At 33.6% G+C, this 22,940-nt stretch overlaps 1 protein-coding gene across 3 annotated transcripts; it reads left to right on the top strand.

Moving 5' to 3' along the window:
* Positions 1-3,221: 3,221 nt before the first annotated feature.
* On the top strand, positions 3,222-22,410 carry LOC111992023 (uncharacterized). Of its 3 annotated transcripts, none has more exons than XM_065775254.1 (9): positions 3,225-4,394; positions 4,550-4,619; positions 4,754-4,912; positions 18,678-18,770; positions 18,868-18,904; positions 19,911-20,088; positions 20,237-20,560; positions 20,649-20,908; positions 21,939-22,410. In XM_065775254.1, exons 4-9 carry the CDS (start codon positions 18,719-18,721, stop codon positions 22,192-22,194), a joined length of 1,107 nt encoding a protein of 368 aa, XP_065631326.1. In that variant the 5' UTR covers positions 3,225-4,394; positions 4,550-4,619; positions 4,754-4,912; positions 18,678-18,718; the 3' UTR covers positions 22,195-22,410. The 3 variants fall into 3 exon arrangements, with proteins under 3 accessions (XP_065631328.1, XP_065631326.1, XP_065631327.1); XM_065775255.1 differs by having other exon boundaries at positions 4,797-4,912; XM_065775256.1 differs by lacking the exon at positions 19,911-20,088 and having other exon boundaries at positions 3,222-4,394.
* The last annotated feature ends 530 nt before the right edge of the window (positions 22,411-22,940 follow it).

The following is a 22,940-nucleotide window of genomic DNA, read 5'->3' on the forward strand; positions in this document are numbered from 1 at the left end:
CTTTTCATAAAATCTAAGGTTTACGTTCTTTCTACTACTAAAAGACCTCAAAAAACATGAAGAGTTTTACATGTAACATAGCAGATATTATTACATGAACGGTTCAAATCTTTTCCTTGAGAAAAATGTATTAGGCAATATGCCCGTGAAGTAAAAACAGAATCACATTTATATGACATTGCATGCATATTGTATGGCTGCATGTGTGCACACTTGTTGGCTTTTCTTCATATACCCTCTTTTTTAATACAGCAAATTTATATCGTACTTGATGCACCTTAAAGCAAAATGGCCAAAAAAGATTAGCCAATTAACCTCAAGCATGAGGAATTTTAGACTTTGTTGAGTGTCACACATTTTCTTGGACTATAAATGTAGCCTTTGTCCCATCAATATATACATGTGGCCTTTGGCCTCCCTCATGGGCGGCCTAACATAATTTAAGACCTAAGGCGAAAAATTTATGCGGGGCTTTTAATATGTAAATATTAATTAAAACAAAATTGTTTAATACTAATCAAATCAAGGTTAATTTGATATATTAAATATATAATTTGATGAATAATGCCAACTAAACTAATGTTAATTTCATATAGAGAATTGAATATCATAGTTGAACCATAAATATTAATAAAAAGAAATAAAAATATATTACAATTAAAAAAGATACTTTATTTTGGATATACAATGATGCATAATTAAGTAAAGTTGTAATCTAATTTTTAATTTTATATTTTGTTTTTAAGAGAGAGAGATAGATATTTTTGGTGTATGGTTTTGTAGGATATGAGTTTACAAAAATTAAAGTTTCAAATTGTTAGGAGAAACTAATCTATAATTGATGATTTAACACATTTGCAACATTTTTTTATTATTATAAACATTTTAGGGTTTTAATTGGATTAGGGTTCTATTGGTCTTGTACATTGAGATTCTTAATAGAAATGAAAAGGAAGAATGTGCTAAAAGTACTATAAAATGTTCACAATATGATGTGATATTGGGTGTGTTTGGATTGAACTTATTGTTGCTGAAACTGAAAACTGAAAACTGAAAACTGAAAATACTGTAGCAAAATAATTTTTAAATGTGTAAATAGTACCGTGGGACCCATTTTTAATATTTTTTTAGTGCGTGAACAGTGTCAAAACAGTGCATGAACAGTGTTTTTGTCTCCTGAACAGTAAAATCATGTGATTTTACTGTTCACTTTTCCGGAAAAAAAAAAAAAAAAAAAAAAAAGGGCAAAACGTGAAACGTGGACTCAGCAAAACGCTGAGTCCAAACGGCCTCTTTAACATCATTAATAAAAAAAATGCACAACCTTTAAAAAATATATAATTTTTTTTTTTATAAAAAAAATTGGGTCTTTAACCATGGGATATGGGGCTTTTTTCTCTAAGGTGATTTTTTTGGGGGTGGGGCCTTAGGCCTAAGCCTAACTTGCCTAGGCCTTGGGCCGGCCCTGCCTCCCCTTCCAGTCTTTCCTTTCTAATTTACTGGCCTTTTGTTTTTTTCTTGGAATTAGATTTTAATAAATCTATAACAAATAGTTACATTTTGGATAAACTCTCTTATAAACTTCTATGTAATGATAATCCCTAAGCTATAATATAATAACATCTTATAGTATAGGCAAGGCAAAGAGTTAAGATCCAATTAATTATATTAACCTGGTGACAAAAGTGAGGCAAAGAGTGAAGATGCCAATTAATTTTATTGACCTGGTGACAGAAGCAAAGTGCTAATAATTGTGAAACCATGCCTTGCAGAACATTCGAAAGCAGGCTGCATTTTGTAGTCTGTTAATTTGTTTAGATTGTCACTATCAATTCAGAACCTCAATGGTGATACAGTGTGACTGGATGACAATAAATATTTTGTGGCAATTGGCATAACCTATCAAGGATATCAGTGTATTATGTACAGGATCAAACCCAGCCTGGTTCTAAAATATCATCAATCTGCATATCTACCAATGACCATACTTCATAATCTCACACGTTAATTATTTGTAGATAATAATAAAAAGAACCGCAATTGATATTGGTTTATTGCAAATGCATTGAAAGGTCTATTGCATCTTCCATCTATTGTATTCTTTGTTTAGAGAATCATATCGGCCACTTGTATAGAATATATTACCAACTTTCCACTTAGAGTGCAGGCTTCCTTTATCTCCAAAAGAAGCCTCAGAGGAAGCAAGTGAATGTTTGCCTTTGATGTCCCTAGTTACTCCAGCATATCCTTGGAGTAAAGCTAAGTTGTTGATTAGGTCAATAAGGACCTGAGAGGAAGAGTGTTTTAGAGATTATGTGGATTCTTGGTGCTCACCTTATTATTTGACAGTTAGTTTCACTTTCATATATAAAGCAAGACACCCATCTTCATATAAATCTCGTTACATGGCTTGAAACAAATCATTGCATGTCAGAACATATATTCTTGATGATCACATTATACCATGTAAGAGTTTAAAGGTTAGCCGACTCATTACATATGCCATGATTAATGATTAGTTTGTAATCTAAGAGATGGCATCATTAGGAATTGGGAGAACAGGAATACATGACGACTGGCCTAATAATTGGGAGACAGTTTTCTGGAACAAATAACACTTCCCTTCCCCAACTCAATATTGGCTTGCATTTATATATCCATAACTTATACTTCATAGTACATATATGATGTATGTAGCTGTTTCTCTCTTGCATATTCCCTCATGGTGATGGCATGAGCTAGGAGGATTACATTGATAATATACTTCTGATTGTGTGGATTTGTATGTTAATTCAAATCCCGCATTAGTTGTGTAATCCTACGCTAAGTGAGCTAAATAAATGATTATGGATAATTTCAATAATGACTAGTCCTTTTGAGATATAATATGGATGTTTTATAGTAGTTTCTGCAGTATGGAATCCACCCTCATCCCTCACTATTCATAGATCCTATGTGAGAAGGATGTCAAAACAGAGGAGACTAAGGCAGAGTCTAAATGACCTGTAGCAGAGTTATGAACTACAGGTAGTCTAAGATTAGGTGAGTCTATCACTGATGTGAGTCCAGGTGTCAGCATCTTATGTATTTATCCATGTGTCAGCATCAGAGGTGTTTTAGCTAGAGTTGTTAGAGTGGTTCCACGTTCTACGGAATTGGTTATTGTATATATTGGAGTTTGTAATCAGTGCTAATCAATCAAGAATCAAGAACTGAATTTCTTCAAGAACTCTTTCATTTTTTTTTTTCTCTGTGTTCCTCTTCTTCTTCTTGTATTGTTCATCATTCTTTTCATGGCATCAGAGCCTGCCATTAATGGCTTCTGCCCCGAGCTCTAGTTCTTCCACAACGCCTTCCACTACAACTACTACCACCACTCCTATAGTGAATCCGTTGTCGCTGCTCCTATCGAATATGGCGAGTATGATGATGGTCAAACTCGATTTTTCAAATTATATGGTGTGGAAGCATCAGATTGTAGTTATTCTGGAAGCTTACTCCATGATTGGTTTTGTTGATGATTCATGTGAAGCTCTTGATCCATTCCTGAAAGATAGTTCTGGAAGTTTCACTAGGGAGCCAAATCCTGAGTTTGTCAATTGGAAAAATAGAGAGTAGACATTATTCACTTTCATCAACTCCATTCTATCCCTCAGTCCTAGCTATTACTGTGGGTTAGAAATATGCGAAGGGAGTCTAGAAGGTGCTTGAAAAGAGGTTTGCTTTTATTTCTCGATCTCATGTGTTGAGTCTAAGAAATGAATTGCTAAGCATTAAGAAAGGTCCTGAAAATATTGAGACTTTCTTTCAAAGATTTAAAGAAGCTAGGGATAAACTGAGTTCTGTTGCTATTTTCATTGATGAAGAAGAACTTATACATTTAGTCTTAGAAGCTTTACCTCATGAATATGATGCTTTTTGCTCTGCAATAAGGACTTGTAATGATGTGTTTACCATAGAAGAATTAAATACCTTATTGAATGCTGAGGAAAGAGATATTGAGAAGAAATCTGAGCCTAGAGATACAACTATGGCTATGATTCTTCAGAGTGGGTTTAATCAGAACAATAATAGAGGTAGAGGTAGAAATGGGAATCAAAGAGGTCGTGGTAGAGGATTCAACAATTTTGGTCCTAATTTTGGGTTTAATAGTGGTCAATCTTTTGGCAATCCTAATTTTAGGTTCAATAATGGTCATTTCTCTGGGAATGCCACTAATCCTACTCAATTTCCTGGAATTCAATCTAATTCTCAAGCCAAGAATGGTTCTAGTACTCATTCAAGTCAGTTTCAAGGGCAGAATTTTCCCAATTTAAGGCCTACCTGTCAGATTTGTGGCAAGAATAGTCACACTGCCTTGGATTGCTATCATCGCATGAATTTTGCTTATCAAGGTAGACATACTCCAACCAAGTTAGCTTCTATGGCAGCTAGTTTAATGGCAGTAACTGCTAATTCTACTTCAGCATCTACCACTAATTGGCTCACTGATACATGTTGTTCTGATCATATGACCCCTGATCTGTCTCAACTTTCATTGCATTCTCAGGCTACTACAGGTAATGAGACTGTTACTGATGGCAATGGGCAAGAATTAGCTGTGACTCATGTTGGAAATGGTAAGCTTCTCACCCCTTCTCATAATTTTCGTTTGGATAATATTCTTAAGGTTCCTGCTTTAGCTTCCAACTTGTTGTTTGTCCATAAACTTTGTTTACAATACAATTTCTTTTGTTATTTTGATGCCAATCAGTTATTAATTGTGGATTTACCTATTGGGAATGTTCTTTATCAAGGCCTGAATAAGGATGGTGTCTACCTAATCCCTCTGTCTTCTTAACTCTTAGCTGATCCTGGCTTTCCTTCTTCTCTTGCTTTCAACTCTTCAGCTAGTCATGCTATCTCCAGTCAGGTAATTGTTCAAAAAATACATGTTTGTATCACATACAAAACATACACTGCAGAAAAATAATAGATCTACTTCATTTGCAATAGATAACATGTACTATGTAAATTTCAGAATACAAGAACAAGAGAGTGTACTTTGGTGTGGTGAATTTCAAAATAAAGATTAGAAGTACTTAGGAACACTTTTAATCTTCACTCCAATTCTACTTGATACCCAAGAAGTGTGGTTTCTCAATCAGTTTATATGAATATGTTCAAAGGAGAATAGGAGAGTGTCCAACACTCACATACAAACCATTTCATTCTCTTAGTTTTTCATAAAATTCTATATGTTTCTCTCTTTGTATCTAACTGATTATCTAATTGGGCTAACCTTTTGGGTCATTCCAATTAGGCTTAAGTTTATAGCTTGGGGTGGAATCAAAAGAGAACAAATAAGACTCTAACTTCAATGGGCCTTGGGTTTTTTTGTCAACTTTTGACAAATTCAAAGTTACCATTAATTATATTTAATATCACTATATAAATATAATTGCACTCTAGGTTTTATTAATAAATTATATCTCAAGACTTTACTGTAAATACAACCCCTTCATAAAATATTCATAGTAATACAAAATCTTAAATATAGACTGTCACTTTGAAGATTACTACATCTTAATCCTTAAGTACCCAGTTTAATCTTTTAAGTTATTTATCATATATTTATGACATCTAATTTCATAAGTATATGCTTTAGTAACTTTTTACTAAAGTGGTTAGGCCTAACACTCTGAATAACCGAACCCATTAAACTTATCAAAATAGAATATTTTATATCTCCATTAAGAAATTATGAATTCCATCTTGAGAATATATGTTCCATTCACACTAAATGTGGCTGCCCAACATACTGAGGTTTTGATCGTAACTTTAGACTCACTCCTGATATATCAAAGTAACCAACACTTCATGATCATGTCTATTATTCTTTCAGAATTAAAAGTTCATGTAAATAGAAGTCGTGAGATTTATTATTCATTTAACAGTAGTTAATATCATAATAAATCTCACAGCGGTTCGGTTCAATATGTCTTAACTCTTAAAATATATCAACATACCAACTATAAGTCTCCACTTCGATGATCAAGACAAATCACAGATGAAATAACCAATTTTATCATCGACTACGAACTAAAATTCTGAATTTACAAAGAACTTGTGATTTATATCTTTTATAACTAAATCACATAAATTACATACTATGCATCTCATGGACTAAATGATAATGTTCAAATATTCATGTTACCATTATTTTAGATAATAATAAAACAACTTTATTAATTATAACATAATGTTATACATAACATCATACAATAAGATTTAAGGGCACTAATCCTAACAATCTTCCACTTGCCCTAAAGACTATTGTGCACTAATCTAACTTCGATTCCCTCCAAATGTGACTCTAAAGTCCTTTGAGGCAAGGCTTTGGTAAAGGGATCTGATAGGTTATTTGCATTATCTATCTTTGCTATTACTACATCTCCTCGAGCAACAATGTCTCGAATGATATGGTAGTTTCTTTCAATGTACTTTCTTTTTTATGATTCCTTGGATCTTTGGATTGTGCAACCGCTCCATTATTGTTGCAAAACAATGTGATAGGAACTTGCTCCATCCTCACAACACCAAGATCAAAAAGGAATTTCTTCCATGGTGGAGTCAGCAATGAAAGATTCTTGACATTCCTACAACTTATGGCTCCACCTCCAAGGTAAATACATAACCTGAAGTGGACTTTTTGAAATCAAGATCTTATTGAAAATCTGAGTCTGTAAAACCAATGAGAATCAAATCCTCATACCAGTAAACAAGCATATAATCTCTTGTTCTCCGTAAATACTTGAGAATATACTTTACAGCTTGCCAATGTTTTAGTCCTGGATTTGATTGATATCGCTGACCATGCCAACTGAATAACAGATATCTAGTCTAGTACAAAACATGGCATACATGAGACTTCCATTGCAGAAGCATAAGGAACTTGTCTCATCATACTTTCTTCCTCAAGAGTTTTAGGCCTTTGGTCATCAGACAGAGGAACTCCATGTCTGAAAGGAAGCAATCATTTCTTGGAGTTTTGCATGCTAAACAGTTATAGAACCTTATCTATATACCCAGCTTGTGATAAGCCTAACATTTTATTCTTGCGATCGCGCCAAAGCTTAATCTCTAGAATAAAGTTAGCTTCACCCAAGTCCTTTATATCAAATTGGCTTGACAACCAAACATTTACTGATAACATTACCCTTACATCATTTCAAATGAGTAGAATATCATCAACATAAAGCTAGGAACATTACTACTTTATCTCGATGTCTTTTGTACACACATGGTTCATTGAGATTTTGTTCAAACCAAATGACTTGATTGCTTGATCAAATCTGATGTTCCATGACCTAGATGCTTGCTTAAGTCCATAAATGGATCTTTTCAACTTGCATACCATATGCTCTTCGTTCTTTGCTATGAAACTTTCTAGTTGAATTATATAGATTTCTTCTTCAAGATTGTCATTTAAAAATGCAATATTGACATCCATTTGCCAAATCCCATAATCATAATGAGCAGAAATTGATAAGAAAATTCTGATAGATTTAAGCATTGCTACTGGTGAAAAGGTTTCTTCATAATCAATACCTTTTTTTTATGTGTACCCTTTCGCCACTAGTCTTGCTATAAAGATTTCGACCTTTCCATCTATCCCTCTCTTTCTCTTGTAAACCCATTTGCAACCAACATGTTTAATGTCATTAGGCGCCTTTACAAGATCCCAAACTTGATTAGAATACAAAGAATCTAATTTAGATTTCATAGCTTTGACCTAATGATGTGCATCTATATCATTCATTTCTTTTTCATAAGTGTAAGGATCAGTTTCAGCCTCTTCTAAGATAGTTTCATAAGTTTCTCCCAGACCTATAAATCTTATAGGTGGCTTTATAATCCTCCCACTACGATGAGGCGCCTGTGTACTAGTCATCTCATAAGTAGAATCTTGTGGTGTATCTAATACAACCACATCATTCCTAGTTTCATCCAATGGTTGTTCAATTACAGGTTCATCTAATTCAGCCAAGACAACTTTACTTCTAGGATTAAAATTATTCACATAATCATCTTCTGAAAATTTGGTATGGGTGCTAACAAACACTTTGTTATCCTTATGATTATAGAATTAATAACCCTTCATTTCCTTTGAATAACCTACAAACATGCATACTTCTGTTTTAGCTTCCAACTTATCAAACTTCCCTTTCAACACATGTGTTTGACATCCCTAAATGTGGAGATATTTCATACTAAGCTTGCGCCCACTCCATAATTCCTTAGGTTCATTAAGATTTTGTTCAAAACCAAATGACTTGATTACTTGATCAAATCTGATGTTCCATGACCTAGATGCTTGCTTAAGTCCATAAATGGATCTTTTCAACTTGCATACCATATGCTCTTCATTCTTACTTTCTAGTTGAATTATATAGATTTCTTCTTCAAGATTGTCATTTAAAAATGCAATATTGACATCCATTTGCCAAATCCCATAATCATAATGAGTAGAAATGGATAAGAGAATTCTGATAGATTTAAGCATTGCTACTGGTGAAAAGGTTTCTTCATAATTAATACCTTTTTTTTTTATGTGTACCCTTTCGCTACTAGTCTTGCTTTAAAGGTTTCGACCTTTCCATCTATCCCTCTTTTTTTCTTGTAAACCCATTTGCAACCAACATGTTTAATGTCATTAGGCGCCTTTACAAGATCCCAAACTTGATTAAAATACATAAAATCTAATTTAGATTTCATAGCTTTGACCTAATGATGTGCATCTATATCATTCATTTCTTTTTCATAAGTGTAAGGATCAGTTTCAGCCTCTTCTAAGATAGTTTCATAAGTTTCTCCCAGACCTATAAATCTTATAGGTGGCCTTATAATCCTTCCACTACGATGAGGCACCTATGTACTAGTCATCTCATGAGTAGAATCTTGTGGTGTATCTAATACAACCACATCATTCCTAGTTTTATCCAATGGTTGTTCAATTACAGGTTAATCTAATTCAACCAAGACAACTTTACTTCTAGGATTAAAATTATTCACATAATCATCTTCCGAAAATTTGGCATGGGTGCTAACAAACACTTTGTTATCCTTATGATTATAGAATTAATAACCCTTGGTTTCCTTTGAATAACCTACAAACATGCATACTTCTGTTTTAGCTTCCAACTTATCAAACCTCCCTTTCAACACGTGTTGGAAATCCCTAAATGTGGAGATATTTCATACTAAGTTTGCGCCCACTCCACAATTCCTTAGGTGTGTCAGGAACAGATCTTGATGGAACTAAATTTAAAATATATATTGTAGTTTTTAGTGCATATCCCCAAAAATAAACTGGTAAAGTTGAATAGCTCATCATGGACCTAACTATTTCAAAAAGAGTTTTATTCCTTATTTTTGCTACACCATTTTGTTGGGGAGTTTCAGGGGCAGTCAATTAAGATACAATCCTATTTTGAGTTAAGTAATCCTTGAAATCCCCAAGAAGGTATTCGCCACCACGATTAGATCGAATGGCCTTTATGTGTTTACCCAATTGATTCTTAACTTCAGCCCTAAACTCTTTGAACTTTTCAAAGGTTTCGAACTTCTGTCTCATTACACATAACCATATCTTGAGTAATCATCGGTAAAAGTGATGAAGTACTCATAACCTTCTTTAGCTTGAGTTGACATAGGACTACATACATCTGTATGAACTAATTCAAGCAACTCTTGGGCTCTTCTACCTTTCGCATTAAAAGGTCGTTTGATCATTTTGCTTTCCAAACAAGAGTCACAAACTAAAAATTCATTAAAGTCCAATGGCTCTAAAAGTCCATCTTTGATCAGTTTTTGAATTTTGTTTAGATTAATATGACCTAATCGCAAGTGCCAAAGATATGCATCATTAGTAGAAGGAAACTTTCTCTTTAATGATTTTACATGAGAGTCATTATCTAATTCAGAATTGTATAATTCATGATTATCAGGAGTTAAAATATAAAGATCATCTACAATATTGCCAGAACTGATAAAAACTTTATTCTTCTTTATTACAACATTATCTTTCAAGATAACACAATATCCATGCTTACCTAAATAAGTTATAGAAATTAAATTTTTACGAACATTAGGTACATATAAATAGTCTTCTAATATTAAAACTTTAGAATCAAAACATAAATTAAACACTCCAACAGCTACAACTGGAATTTTGCTCCCATCAACCAAAATAAGAAACTATTCCCTTTCATTCAACTTTCTGGTCTCCTAGAACCCCTGCAAAGAATTGCAAATATGGTTAGTACAACCTGAATCCACACACTAGAAATCCGTGGGATTTTGTACTAAACATATTTCAAGAAGGAATGAACTTTTCATACCCTTATTCTTGGCAGCTCTAAATATTGGACAATTCCTCTTTCAATGTCTTTTCTCACCACAATGGAAACACTTTCCTTTGACATAGTCCTTTTTCTTTCCCTTGTTGGCAACTTCTAAGGCAATTTGTTTACCATCTTACTTTGTGAAGTCGTTCTTCTTCTTCTTCTTCTTCTTACCCTTGCCTTTCGACTTAGGTTGAGAAGTAGAAGTTTCAGCCATATTGGCATCTACACTGGATGTACCAAGAACGCCTTCCACTGCTACCAATTCGTTCATTTATTCAGACAAGGAATATATCTTTTTGATCATATTATAATTAAGTTTGAATTCCTTGAATGATTCTGGTAGTGACTAGAGTATCATATCCACTTGGGATTCTCTATCAATATCGGCACCTAAAACTTCCAATGTATTTTAGATTAGAGATCATCTTTAGACAATGCTCCCTCACTGGAGTACATTCAACTATTTTGGTATTATAAATTTGCCTCATGGTTTCTTGCCTTGCAAAACGGCCTTACTCACAAAACATCTCATTCAAACTTAGTATTATGTCTAAAGCTAATTCTACATCCTGCATTTAATGTTGTAAAACATTTGAGATAAATGCTAGGATATAGCACTTGGCCATCTCATTAGATTTCTGCCAATGATCAAATCGCTGTTTTTCCTCAGGAGAAGCATCTAATGAAAGAAAGTTAGTACATGGTTGAGTAAGCACATATTTGAGCTCTTCAGCAGTAAGAATAATGTCCAAATTTCTTTTTCAGTCAACATAGTTGGATCCAGTTAATTTGTTTTGATTAAGAATAGCAACAAGTGGGCTAAATGATGCCATGATTAAATCTGAAAAACAATAAACATAAATATAATAAGTAAACTGGACATTATCAATTTAGCATATAAACATATATTATGGAACCTTAATAAAACTGTAATATAATATATGCAACGACAACCCAATCCATGTCTATAATTCCTTGGTAGCAAATTTATTATAAACACCATGATTTATTGAAAACTATCCTCATTATTGGTACTATCATGATAACTCTTATCAAACACTAATAATATGTTGTATTACCTTTAGCCTCTAAGTAATAATAACATAGTTCCCTTGGGAGGTTAACATTACACATAGTCCAGTGTACACCATTATCTAAAATCATGTGTAGCCACATTTCATCTCCCTTATAGTTTTTAAACTTGTAGTACCATATAACAAAACATCTTCCCTTGGAATCGCGAGGCATATACACCAAGATGAAGTGCTTGTTCACACTACTTTAAACGGGTAAGTTCAATCTTGTAGTACCATGAAGTAAACACCCTCCTTTGGGATCGCGAGGCATATACGCCTTGGTGCTTACCCACACTATTATGAACCGATAATGGAGGCTGTGAGATCCAACCCTTGTATCTCTTTCCTACTAGATGTTTTAAATTAAAGGTTTTTAATTTGAAATCATGTGTAATCTAATCACACATAGCCTTGCACTTTATCCATGTGAAAACACTTAGAAAAAATCAAAATTCATAGTTTTCGATCGATCAAATGAGTATCTCAATCGGTCGAAAAAAATAAAAAATTCATACTTAAAAATCTGCCTGGCTCGATTGGTACTCGATCGCTACTCGATCAATCGAAAAAGAACATTCGATCGATCGACTAGCAATCGAATTAGACAGATTGGTCATTGTTTCACTTGATTGGTCGAAATCAATTTTCGATCGATCGAAACTTGTGAAACTTGAATTTTTCAGAATTTTTCTGAAATAGTTTTCAAAGGTTTTTCATGAACAAACAACCATCATATGAACATAATAGATATAGATTGATATCAAAACTGAATTCCACTGATGCTATAGCCTTAAAGTTCAATTTAACATACATAATATCAAATTTAAAACAACATCATAGCATCAATATCAGTTTTCATCAAATAATAATTTCAACAACCATGCAAAAAAGTAATTATATAATCTTCTAACAACATGAAATTACTATCTCTAATTCCAAAACTCACAAAACATGTTATACAGATTCAAAATTGGAGACCGCTTTGATACCAATTGTGCGAAAAATACATGTTTGTATCACATACAAAATATACGTCACAGAAAAATAACAGATCTACTTTATTCGCACTAAGTAACATGTACTATGTAAATTTCAGAATACAAAAACGAGAGAGTGTATCTTGGTGTGGTGAATTTCAAAACAAATATTAGAAGTACTTGGGAACACTTTTAATCTTCACTCCAATTCTACTTAATACTCAAGAAGTGTGATCTCTTAATCAATTTATATGAATGTGTTCAAGGGAGAATAAGAGAGTGTCCAACACTCACATACAAATTATTTCATTCTCTTAGTTTTTCATAAAATTATGTATGTTTCTCTCTTTGTATCTAACTGATTATTTAATTGGGCTAACCTCTTAGGCAATTCCAATTAGGCTTAAGTATATGGGTTGGAGTGGGACCAAAAGGGAACAAATAAGACTCTAACTCTAATAGGCCTTAGGCTTTTCTGTCGACTCTTGATAAATCCAAAATTACCATTAATTATATTTAATATCACTATATAAATATAATTGCACTCTAGTTCTTATTAATAAATTATATCCCAAGACTTTATTGTACACACAACCCCTTCATAAAATATTCGTAGTAATACAAAGTCATAAAAATAGAATGCCACTTTAAAAATTACTATATCTTAATCATTGAGTACCCGATTTAATCTTTTAAATTATTCATCATATATTTATGAAATCCAATTTCATAAATATATACTTTAGTAACTCTTTACTAAAGTGGTTAGGCCTAACACTCTGAATAACTGAACTCATTAAACTTTTTTCAAGGGAATATTTTATATCTCTGTTAAGAGATTATGAATTTTATCTTGAGAATATACATTTCATCAGCACTAAATGTAGTTGCCCAACATACCGAGGTTTTGATTGTAACTTTAGATCTCACTCCTGATATAACAAAGCGACCTACACTTCATGATCAGATCCATTATTCTCTTAGGATTAAAAGTTTTTGTAAATAGAAGTCGTAAGATTTATTATTCATTTGACAGTCGTTAGGAGAGTAATAAATCTCACAGCAGTCCAGTTCAATATGTCTTAACTCTTAAAACATATCAACATACCAACTAGAAGTTTCCACTTCCATGATCAAGACAAATCATCTTAGTTGATATGTTATAGTCTTTACAAATGAAATGCTCAATTTCATCACCGAATACAAACTAAGTTTTGAGTTTATAAAGAACTTGTGATTTATATTTTCTGTTATTAAATCACATAAATTACATACTATGCATCTCATGGACTAAATGATAATGTTCAAATATTCATGTTATCATTATTTTAAATAATAATAAAACAACTTTATTAATTACAACATTAAGTAATACATAACATCATACAAGAGGATTTAAGAGCACTAATCCTAATAGCAATGTTGTGGCATCAAAGACTTGGACACTCTTGTTCCAAGCTTCTTCAATTTGCCTTAGCTTCTTTTCCTAGCGATGTTGAAGTTTCTGTAAATAATGACATTTGTTCTCAATGTAAATACCGTATAAGTGCTAAATGCTCAAACTACCTTTTCCAAAGCATGTTATGTCAAGTACTTTTCCTTTACAGCTTGTCCACAGTGATGTTTGGGGCCCTGCCCCTGTGACTCTTGTACTTGGCTATAGATTCAATGTCATTTTTGTTGATGATTTCACTAGATTTACCTGGTTATTTCTTCTTAAACATAAATCTGAAGTATTTACAGTTTTTCTGCACTTTAAAGCTCTTGTTGAGAACCAATTTGGGTCTAAAATTAAAACTCTTAGATCTTATGGTGGGGGTGAATACACTAGTAATCATTTTAAGTCCTTTTGTTTGGATAATAGCATTCAGCATCAATTGTCTTGTCCTTATACCCCTCAGCAGAATGGTGTTGCTGAGAGGAAACATAAAAAAATTGTTGAGAGTGACATTTCTATGCTCCATCAGTTTAGGCTTCTGTCTTCCTATTGGTGTTATGCTTTTAGCACTAACACATATTTGGTCAATAGAGTTCCATCTTCTGTTCTTCAGTTTAAATCTCCTTGGGAAAAATTGTTTTACACTCCACCTTTTTTACAGTCATTGAAAACCTTTGGATGTGCTTGTTTTCCTCTTCTTAGACCATATTCTGATCATAAGCTTCAACCTAGGTCTACTCAATGTATTTTCCTGGGGTACCCTCCATTAACCAAATGTTATATTTGTCTTGACCCTTAGACACAGAAAGTTTACATCACATCTCATGTCATTTTTCATGAAATTGACTTTCTACGTTTACCTACTCTTGTATCTACTTTTTCCAACAATTCTAGGACTGCTAGTCCCTCCTTTGATCTTTGGTTGTCCACTCTTTTACCTAGTTCTTCATATGATCCTGTATTTGCTGTGTCTACTATCTTTCCTTCTCTTACTACATCTGTTTCTATGCCTGGCTGCCTGCTGAGTCTTCTGATGCTATTTCCTTTCCTTCCCCTAGTCCTGCCTCTTCTTCTAGTGCTACTTCTGATCCTATTCCTTAGTCCTCTCTTCCTATTGGTTAGTCTGTGCCACCTTTTATTCCTAATACTCATCCTATGCTTACCAGATCCAAACTTGGTATTTTCAAGCCTAAAGCTTACACAGTTGTGAGGGATTACTCTCAAGTGGAACCACCTAGTTTTAGTGTTTCTTCTCTGCAACCACAATGGGATGAAGCTATGGATTTTGAGTTTGCCTCTCTTCTAAAACAACATACTTGGTCTTTGGTACCTCTTCCGGCTAGTAAGAATGTGGTTTCTTGTAAATGGGTATATAAAATTAAGAGGGACAGTGATGGAGTTTTTGCAGCAATATGGATTAGACTATGAGGAGACCTTTAGTTCGGTTGTGAAACCAGCAACTGTGAGGATCATTTTGGCATTGGCTGTGCAGCACAATTGGTCTTTAAAGCAATTAGATGTATCTAATGCTTTTCTTTATGGGGTGCTTCATGAGGAGGTCTTTATGTCTCAACCTCCTAGCTATGTTGATCCTAAACATCCCACTCATGTCTGCCTCCTTCATAAAGCCATTTATGGACTTAAACAAGCCCCTAAAGCCTAGTTTGAGAGCTTCAATTCTGAGTTGTTTCACATTGGTTTTCATGCCTCTTCTCTAATAGTAATCTGTTTATTTTGCATCATGGTTCCTTTGTGGTTTATCTTTTTCTTTATGTTGATGACATCATTATCATGGGGAATAGTCCTCCATTCATTGATCAGCTTATTTCCAGCTTTAGTGTTGCCTTTGATTTGAAGGATATTGGCCCTCTTAAATTCTTCCTTTGGCTTCAGATTGAGTACACATCTCAGGGCCTGTTTGTGCATCAGTCTAAGTTTGCTTTGGTTTTGCTCACTAAGTTCAACATGTTGGGTTGCAAGCATTGTCTCACTCCTTGTTCACCTACTATGCATGTGAACTCCTAGACTAGTCCTTTCCTCTCTGATCCTTCTATCTATAGAGTATAATTGATGCATTGCAGTATCTTACTTTCACAAGGCCTGATCTGTCCTATTTTCTTCAACAAGCATGTCAATTCATGAGCAAGCCTACTCAGCACCATTTGATGGCAATTAAGAGGATTCTTAGGTATCTTAAGGGTACTTGCATAATGGCATCCATTTCCAACCTGGTTCTTTGGCCCTTTTAGCTTATTGTGATGCTAATTAGGTTGGTGATCCTCTTGACAAAAAGTCCATCACTGGCATGGTTGTCTTTTTGGGCAACTCCTCTATCACTTGGTTTGCTAAGAAACAATTGACAGTAGCTCGATCCTCTATTGAGGCAGAGTATAAGGCCTTGGCTACTACAACAGCAGAGTTATGTTGGATTAAGCAAATTCTTAAAGACTTAGGGGTTTATTTGTCTATGCCTCCCATGTTATGGTCTGATAATGTGTCTGCTCTAGCATTGGCTTCCAACCCAATTTTTCATGCTCAAACCAAGCATATTGAGGTTGATTATCATTACATCAGGGAGAAGGTTCTGTCTAAGGAGTTGCAGGTTCATTTCATTTCCACTCTAGATCAATTAGCTGACATCTTCGCCAAAGCTCTCTCTTCCCTAAAGTTTTTGGACCCTGCTTCCAAACTTATGGGAGTTCCTCCCCTCAGTTTGAGGGGGGATGTCAAGAGAGAGGAGACTAAGGCAGAGTCTAAAACTGTAGTAGAGTTATGAACTACAGGTTGTCTAAGATTAGGTGAGTCTATTATTGATGTGAGTTTAGGTGTTAGCATCTTATGTATTTGTCCACATGTCAGCATCAGAGTTGTTTTAGCTAGAGTTGCTAGAGTGGTTCCACATTCAACAGAATTGGTTATTGTATATATTGGAGTCTGTAATCAGTGCTAATCAATCAAGAATCAAGAACTAAATTTCTTCAAGAACTCTCTCATTTTTTTTTTTAGTGTTCCTCTTTTTCTTCTTCTTGTATTGTTCATCATTCTTTTCAAGGTTTAAAAGGGTGCATTGGATTAACAAAACAGTATCAAGAAAAAAATAGTGAGCATCTACCAATAATAAGGAGGGAGATCATCACATAACATAAAGGAAATATCTAACATATACACACAATGATTGCCTCTTCTATTGGAGTGAACCAAGTTATATGTGCTGAATTTACTCATTAGAGACCTACAATAAAAGGTCATAACCCTTTAAAGGCTAAGAATTTTCAATTTGAGGATAGCCCGGGCATCTAATACCAACGAGAAATATCAATATCAAAGGCAAGGGTATCTGCTTCTCCTCACTAAGAGCACTAATAGAGTATTAGCTTCTTAATCAATACTTTTTACCCAAACAATATATCTCATGTATCGAATATATGCATTTTCTCACTCATATCGTGTGTATTAGGCAGTGCCGGCTCAAGGCCTAGGCAACTTAGGCCTAGGCCTAAGGCCCTACAACAAATAAAAAATTTCCCTACTAAAAAAAGGCCCCATCTCCCTTAGTAAAAAGCCCAAAATTTTATAAAAATATAACATTTTTTAAATAATTGGTACTTTTTTTTAAGAGCGATGCTAAAAATACCACAAATTTTATTATAGATTTAACTGACATATCACCAATCATATAAAAAAAGTAATTCAAACACAAATAAATTAAGTTGTTGAAATTCATTAATTACAGTCATAATCATGTTTATTGTGAATATTTTGTAGTATTTTTAGTCTTTTTCTTTTTTATTTCTAACATGGCTTTTAAAATAGGAGACCAATAAAAATTTAACCCAATTGAAACCCTAAGATGTTTCAAATAAAATGCTGCAAATGTGATTAATCACCAATGATGACTAATTTCCTACTAAGCCACACACCAAATAATATCTATCTATCTCTTTCTCTTAAAGAGAATATATAAAATTAAAATTTAGATTACAACTTTACTTAACTATGCATAGTCATATATCCAAGTTAAAGTAAGTTCATTTTGATTCAACTATAATATTCAATCTTCTATTTGAAATTAACCTTAGTTGAGCTAGTATTATTCATCAATTTCTACATTTACATCAAATTAATCTTAATTTAATTAGTATTATATAATTTTATTTAATTAATGTTTACATATAAAAAGGCCCCATATAAAATTTTTGTCTTAGGCCCCAAACTTTGTTGGGTCGGCCTTGGTATTAGGTATCTCACATCAATATCAAAGGGAAGGGTATCCACCTCTCCCCACCGATACATATTAGCTCTTTCATCCAAAGACTCTATCTCATGTATTGGATATATACATTATCCTTAATAACTTGTTTGTTTGACACAACTGTGAGCTTATAATTAAACTATGATAAGGAAGATATATGTATCTGATATGCGTGAAATAATTATTGATTCTCCCAACTCTTCTAGCAACATCACAACATTAAACTTCAAAAAGGATGTGGTCTTCTGTGATTGTCTCACCTTCATCCAAATCTTAAGAAATTGCACTTAACCCATTCCTAGAAACTGCCTGTTTGGTTAAATTTTGATTTTTAAGATTAAATTTTTTTTAAAAATAAATTATTTTTTCAAAATAAAAACCTCTCCAAAAAAGAGGGAAAAAAATTATGAACTTTCAAATGTAATAAACGACTGTGGTTGCCTAGTTTGTACCTACTAAACGGCAAGTCGTACTAGCGTATATTGAATTAACCGACTTTCATATGTGTAATAAACAATTGCCTTTGCTATTTATTTGAGATATCAGCAAACGACTAGCCGTTACTGACTCTACTGGTTTCGACGACGATGATGCTGAAGCCGATGCTCGGAGCTTGTCTATCTTCACTATTATTCACTGGTAAACCCTAACCCTAACCCTAAGTCCCTAACTCTCCCTTTTATTTCCACATTTTTCACCGTTAGATTCTTAAGGTTTGGCATTAAAATACGCGCAGGCGAACACGGCGTCGTTTCAGTCTCTTCAAAGCTCAGGTTCTTCGAGCTCATTTCTACGACTGTATTTTGTTTCCATTTTCTTAAATCAGTTATATATATATATAGTTCTGATTTAACTTGATATTACAATTTAGGGCTTTAGTTATGTGTATTTTTATGTACATAAGAGGTGGTTTAGGATAGAAATAAAGGACTTTGTACGATAATACATGGTTTTTAGCTTATTAATTTGTCTCTGACTTTTTCTGAATCTAGATAATATAAATTTTTTTTTTTTAAAAACCAATTGGATGGATTTTATCAAGTTCTTTTTGCAATTTCAAATAGTTTGATTTCAATCTTTAGGTGGAGTTAGTTGGGTGCTTCTCCAAATCCAAATACTAGTTGAGACTTGAAACTGATTGCCCATTGAGAGACATTGTTGTCATATTAATGTCCTAATTTTTTGATTAATTGGTACTTTTTTTTTAATTATTTTTTGAACCCTGCCACCCAAGAAAAAAGAAGAAGAACTTAATTGAGAAGTTATGTAGGTGCATTGTGTGAAATTTGGAATGAAGTTGTGAGTAATTAGATGAATTCATATTTGGAGAAACTGTGAAATGGGATTGAGATTTGCGGATATTCTTTAGACCCAAAGTCATTCAATAAAAAATATCTGCAAAAATAAAAATAAAAATAAAAATAATTGATTGACCTTTTTTTGTTGGATTGTCATATTAAAGTAGGCCATGGTGACGCTTTTTACTTTTGATATACACAAGTAAAAGCTTTAATTCTTGCCAAGAGCCTTGTAGCTCAAATGGCATCTCTTGTTGTTTCTAACGAAGATATCTTAGGTTCAAATCCCCCCTCCCCCATTTAACTAAAAAAAAAAAAACTTTAGTTATTCTCTTACCACATTTGTCCAAGTGTAAATTCTATTCTATCTGCTAAGCTGGTCGTTCAAGTTATGAAAAAATACATTTTTCTTTTATTGCTGTTAAAAGATAGGACTGTATGTTGAAAATATGATTAATTTTATGAACTTATTCTCTAATAGGGCTGTATGTTGCATACAAAGACTGGCCAATTTCCAATTAGAAAGCATTCAGAGCCTTAGGCGGTCCTTCTATAGTTCCTCAGGTGAAGATGATGACTTTGCAGAATTAGGCTCACCAGTGGCACGAAGTCTAGGTACACTTAAGAAATTGAAGACAGAAAAGCCAGAACCTTTTAGGGTATGCAAATAATGCACTGATTGGATTCTACGTATCTTTGAATTCATTATTTTCATATTGATAGTTCTCTCTGCTTAAGTCTTCATGAATACTCATTGAAAAATGCAAAGTGAGTTGTTACCAGAGCTTAAATCTCCAATTTATGCAGAAAAATGAGCACACAAGAAGATCTTCATCTGGCAAGTCTTTGCGTTCAGAAGCCAGCCCCAGCTTGAAGGATAACTCTACAAAACTTTTAAACTCTTTTGTAGCTCTTCGTCTCAAGCTAGACAACCTTGACAATGTTTCTAGTAATCCTAACAATGTAAATGCTTCTAACTTCAATAGTTCAAGCTCTATTTCTGTTGAGAAAATACCTTCCTCAGTCAAACTTTCCCAGTTGAAAGAGGCACTTTCAACTTTTGGGAAGATCTCTAAGGCTTCCATGAGAAGTAAACCAAAAAAACGTGGTTGCTGCTACATCCAATTTGAGGTACTTTTTTTTTTTGTTTGTCCATCCCTCCTCTCCCTCTTTTTTCTGATGTGGTTGTCTAATAAGTATGTGAATCTCATGCTTCAAGATTGCGGAATCTTGCGAGAGAGCAATATCTGCTGGTGTAATTGCAATTAATAGCCACATTCTACCTATTCATCCTCTGCTTGTTGAAGACAATGTCACCTTTAGCATTAGCAACATCAGCTCAGAGACTGCTGATTCAACAATACATTCTATATGCATGTCATACGGTCCTTTGGAAGGGCTTGTAAGGACAAAAAAGGGTGTGGTGGATGCCTTGTTTGGTGTAAAAAACAACTCAGACTTACAGAGCATACTTGAAAAGTAAGAAATACTACCACTTTATGTTTTCTAATGTCTTGGTTTTATTCATGAATACATGTTCCTTTTTTGTCGCCCTGCACCCCTTACTGGGAGGATGGGTATTCATTACGTACTGTTCTAAAATTAAGTTTATTGATAAGCATATAACTTCTTCTGGTATATTATGCATTATCTAAAAAGTGGTCAGAAGGGCAAAATTATTTGGAAAGAAATGTTTTAACTAACGACATGAGCAGCTCAAAGGGCATATGGGAACGGGTAACTATTATGTGCTGCTTCTCTAGACATGTAGGGAACTGGGATGCAGAGTTCAATGGTGCAAGGAATGTTCTGATGTGTAAGAGCTTTGGCAAGATGGTTGCGTAAGTAGCTCAGGCTACTCATATATAAATGATATACAGAGGAAGAGAAACACTAGGGCCCTGAACATTTTAAAATATATGGATGGGAATCGGTTCATTGAAATTGCAGGGTAGTTAGTTTGGGTGCTGTTAAAAGATTCTTGAAATGATAGAGAACTCTGATTAATTTTCTATCTATCTTCATCTTTTGGGAGATGATTTGTTTTGCTAATATTATTTGAGTCTAGGTCATATTAAAAAAAAAAAAATGGAGTGTATAGAAGATGATTGGCTGTGAAAGTTTTTTTTTGTTGTTGCTGTTTTATTATTGATATAAACTATAAAGCTTTTAATTCAGAGAGATAAGAAGAAAAAGGCATAAACACTGATGAAATTTCCATGTTTACTTGGGTTTTGGGTCCATCAAATGTTTCCTCTGATGATCCATGAGTACTTCTGGAGTATTAAGGGGAAGGAGGCAGGAACAAAAGTGCAACCTACCAGTGCAGGAATTTTACCTTTTTCCCATTGTATGTGCCTGTACAACGGGAATATTCATATTTCAAAACTACCTTAATGCTCCTATTAGATCAAACTCATAACCCGAGTTTATTTTCTTCTTGTGTTACATAGGAATAAACTACTGCCATCATTATTTTCCCCTCACTTGAGCATGTCTTGGTTGTCAGATTGAACCATACAATAACGGATGACTGCAACTGGACAGCTTGTTTAAATCCTAGAGACTCTGCGTCTGAAGTGATGTCCAATAACAATGATAATCAGTGCGATTTGGGGATGCAAATCAGCAATCATTTAGCTGACTTGAAAAAGGAAATGTCAATTATGAAGGTTCATGCAGATGACTTGCAGAATCTGCATCATGTCATATTGCACCTTGAAGCTCCCCCTGCCGCAGAGAGAGAAGTTCCCGATATTGATTGAGTTATACATATTAACATTAGGTATTTTCTGCTTTACAAAAGGCTTTAATGAAAATTTAGAAGATTATTATGAAGAGTTGACTGCTAATTTTGGCTGTAAGTCTTTGATGTCTGATTTTGACAATTATACACTCGTACTTGTATTTGTCCTCTCTGCCGAACTCATATTGCTTCAGTAGAAAATTACTCCAAATCATACTATGATTTTTATTTCAAATGTATACATTTCATTGTTGTGATAAATATTATAAATCCAAATGTATATATAATCTCAGGCAATTTAAAATTTCAAATGGTGTGACACTACATAAACTGTTAAATGCAAGAAATAAAAAAAAATAAAATGAACCCACCATTTAATCCTCCATATTAATGTTGAAGCTATCAAGCGCGATTAAGGTGGCTGCAAATTAAGCAACAAATCAAGAAAAAACTATCATTCTTCGTTTGAATTCGATAGGACTATGGTTTTGTATCAGTAATGATTTTAGGGTCGTTATATTTACCTATTATATTAGGTCATGTACATTTTAACCAATAATTATCTAATGCATACTTTCGTAGGGTGGGTGACACTATTATGAGACCTACCCCCAAAAAAAATAGAAAGATGCAGATGCAAGAGATTCTTTTTCCATTTTGACAGATGGATATCTAATTGTTATTTTATATTTTTTTTGGAATCAATATCTAATCTATATCTATATATAATAATATATATAATAACCAAAGATGTTTAACTTTTTT

The sequence above is a fragment of the Quercus suber genome, unplaced genomic scaffold (genome assembly GCF_002906115.3).
Source record: "Quercus suber isolate HL8 unplaced genomic scaffold, Cork oak 2.0 scaffold_107, whole genome shotgun sequence".
In the NCBI taxonomy this organism is placed as follows: Eukaryota; Viridiplantae; Streptophyta; class Magnoliopsida; order Fagales; family Fagaceae; genus Quercus; species Quercus suber.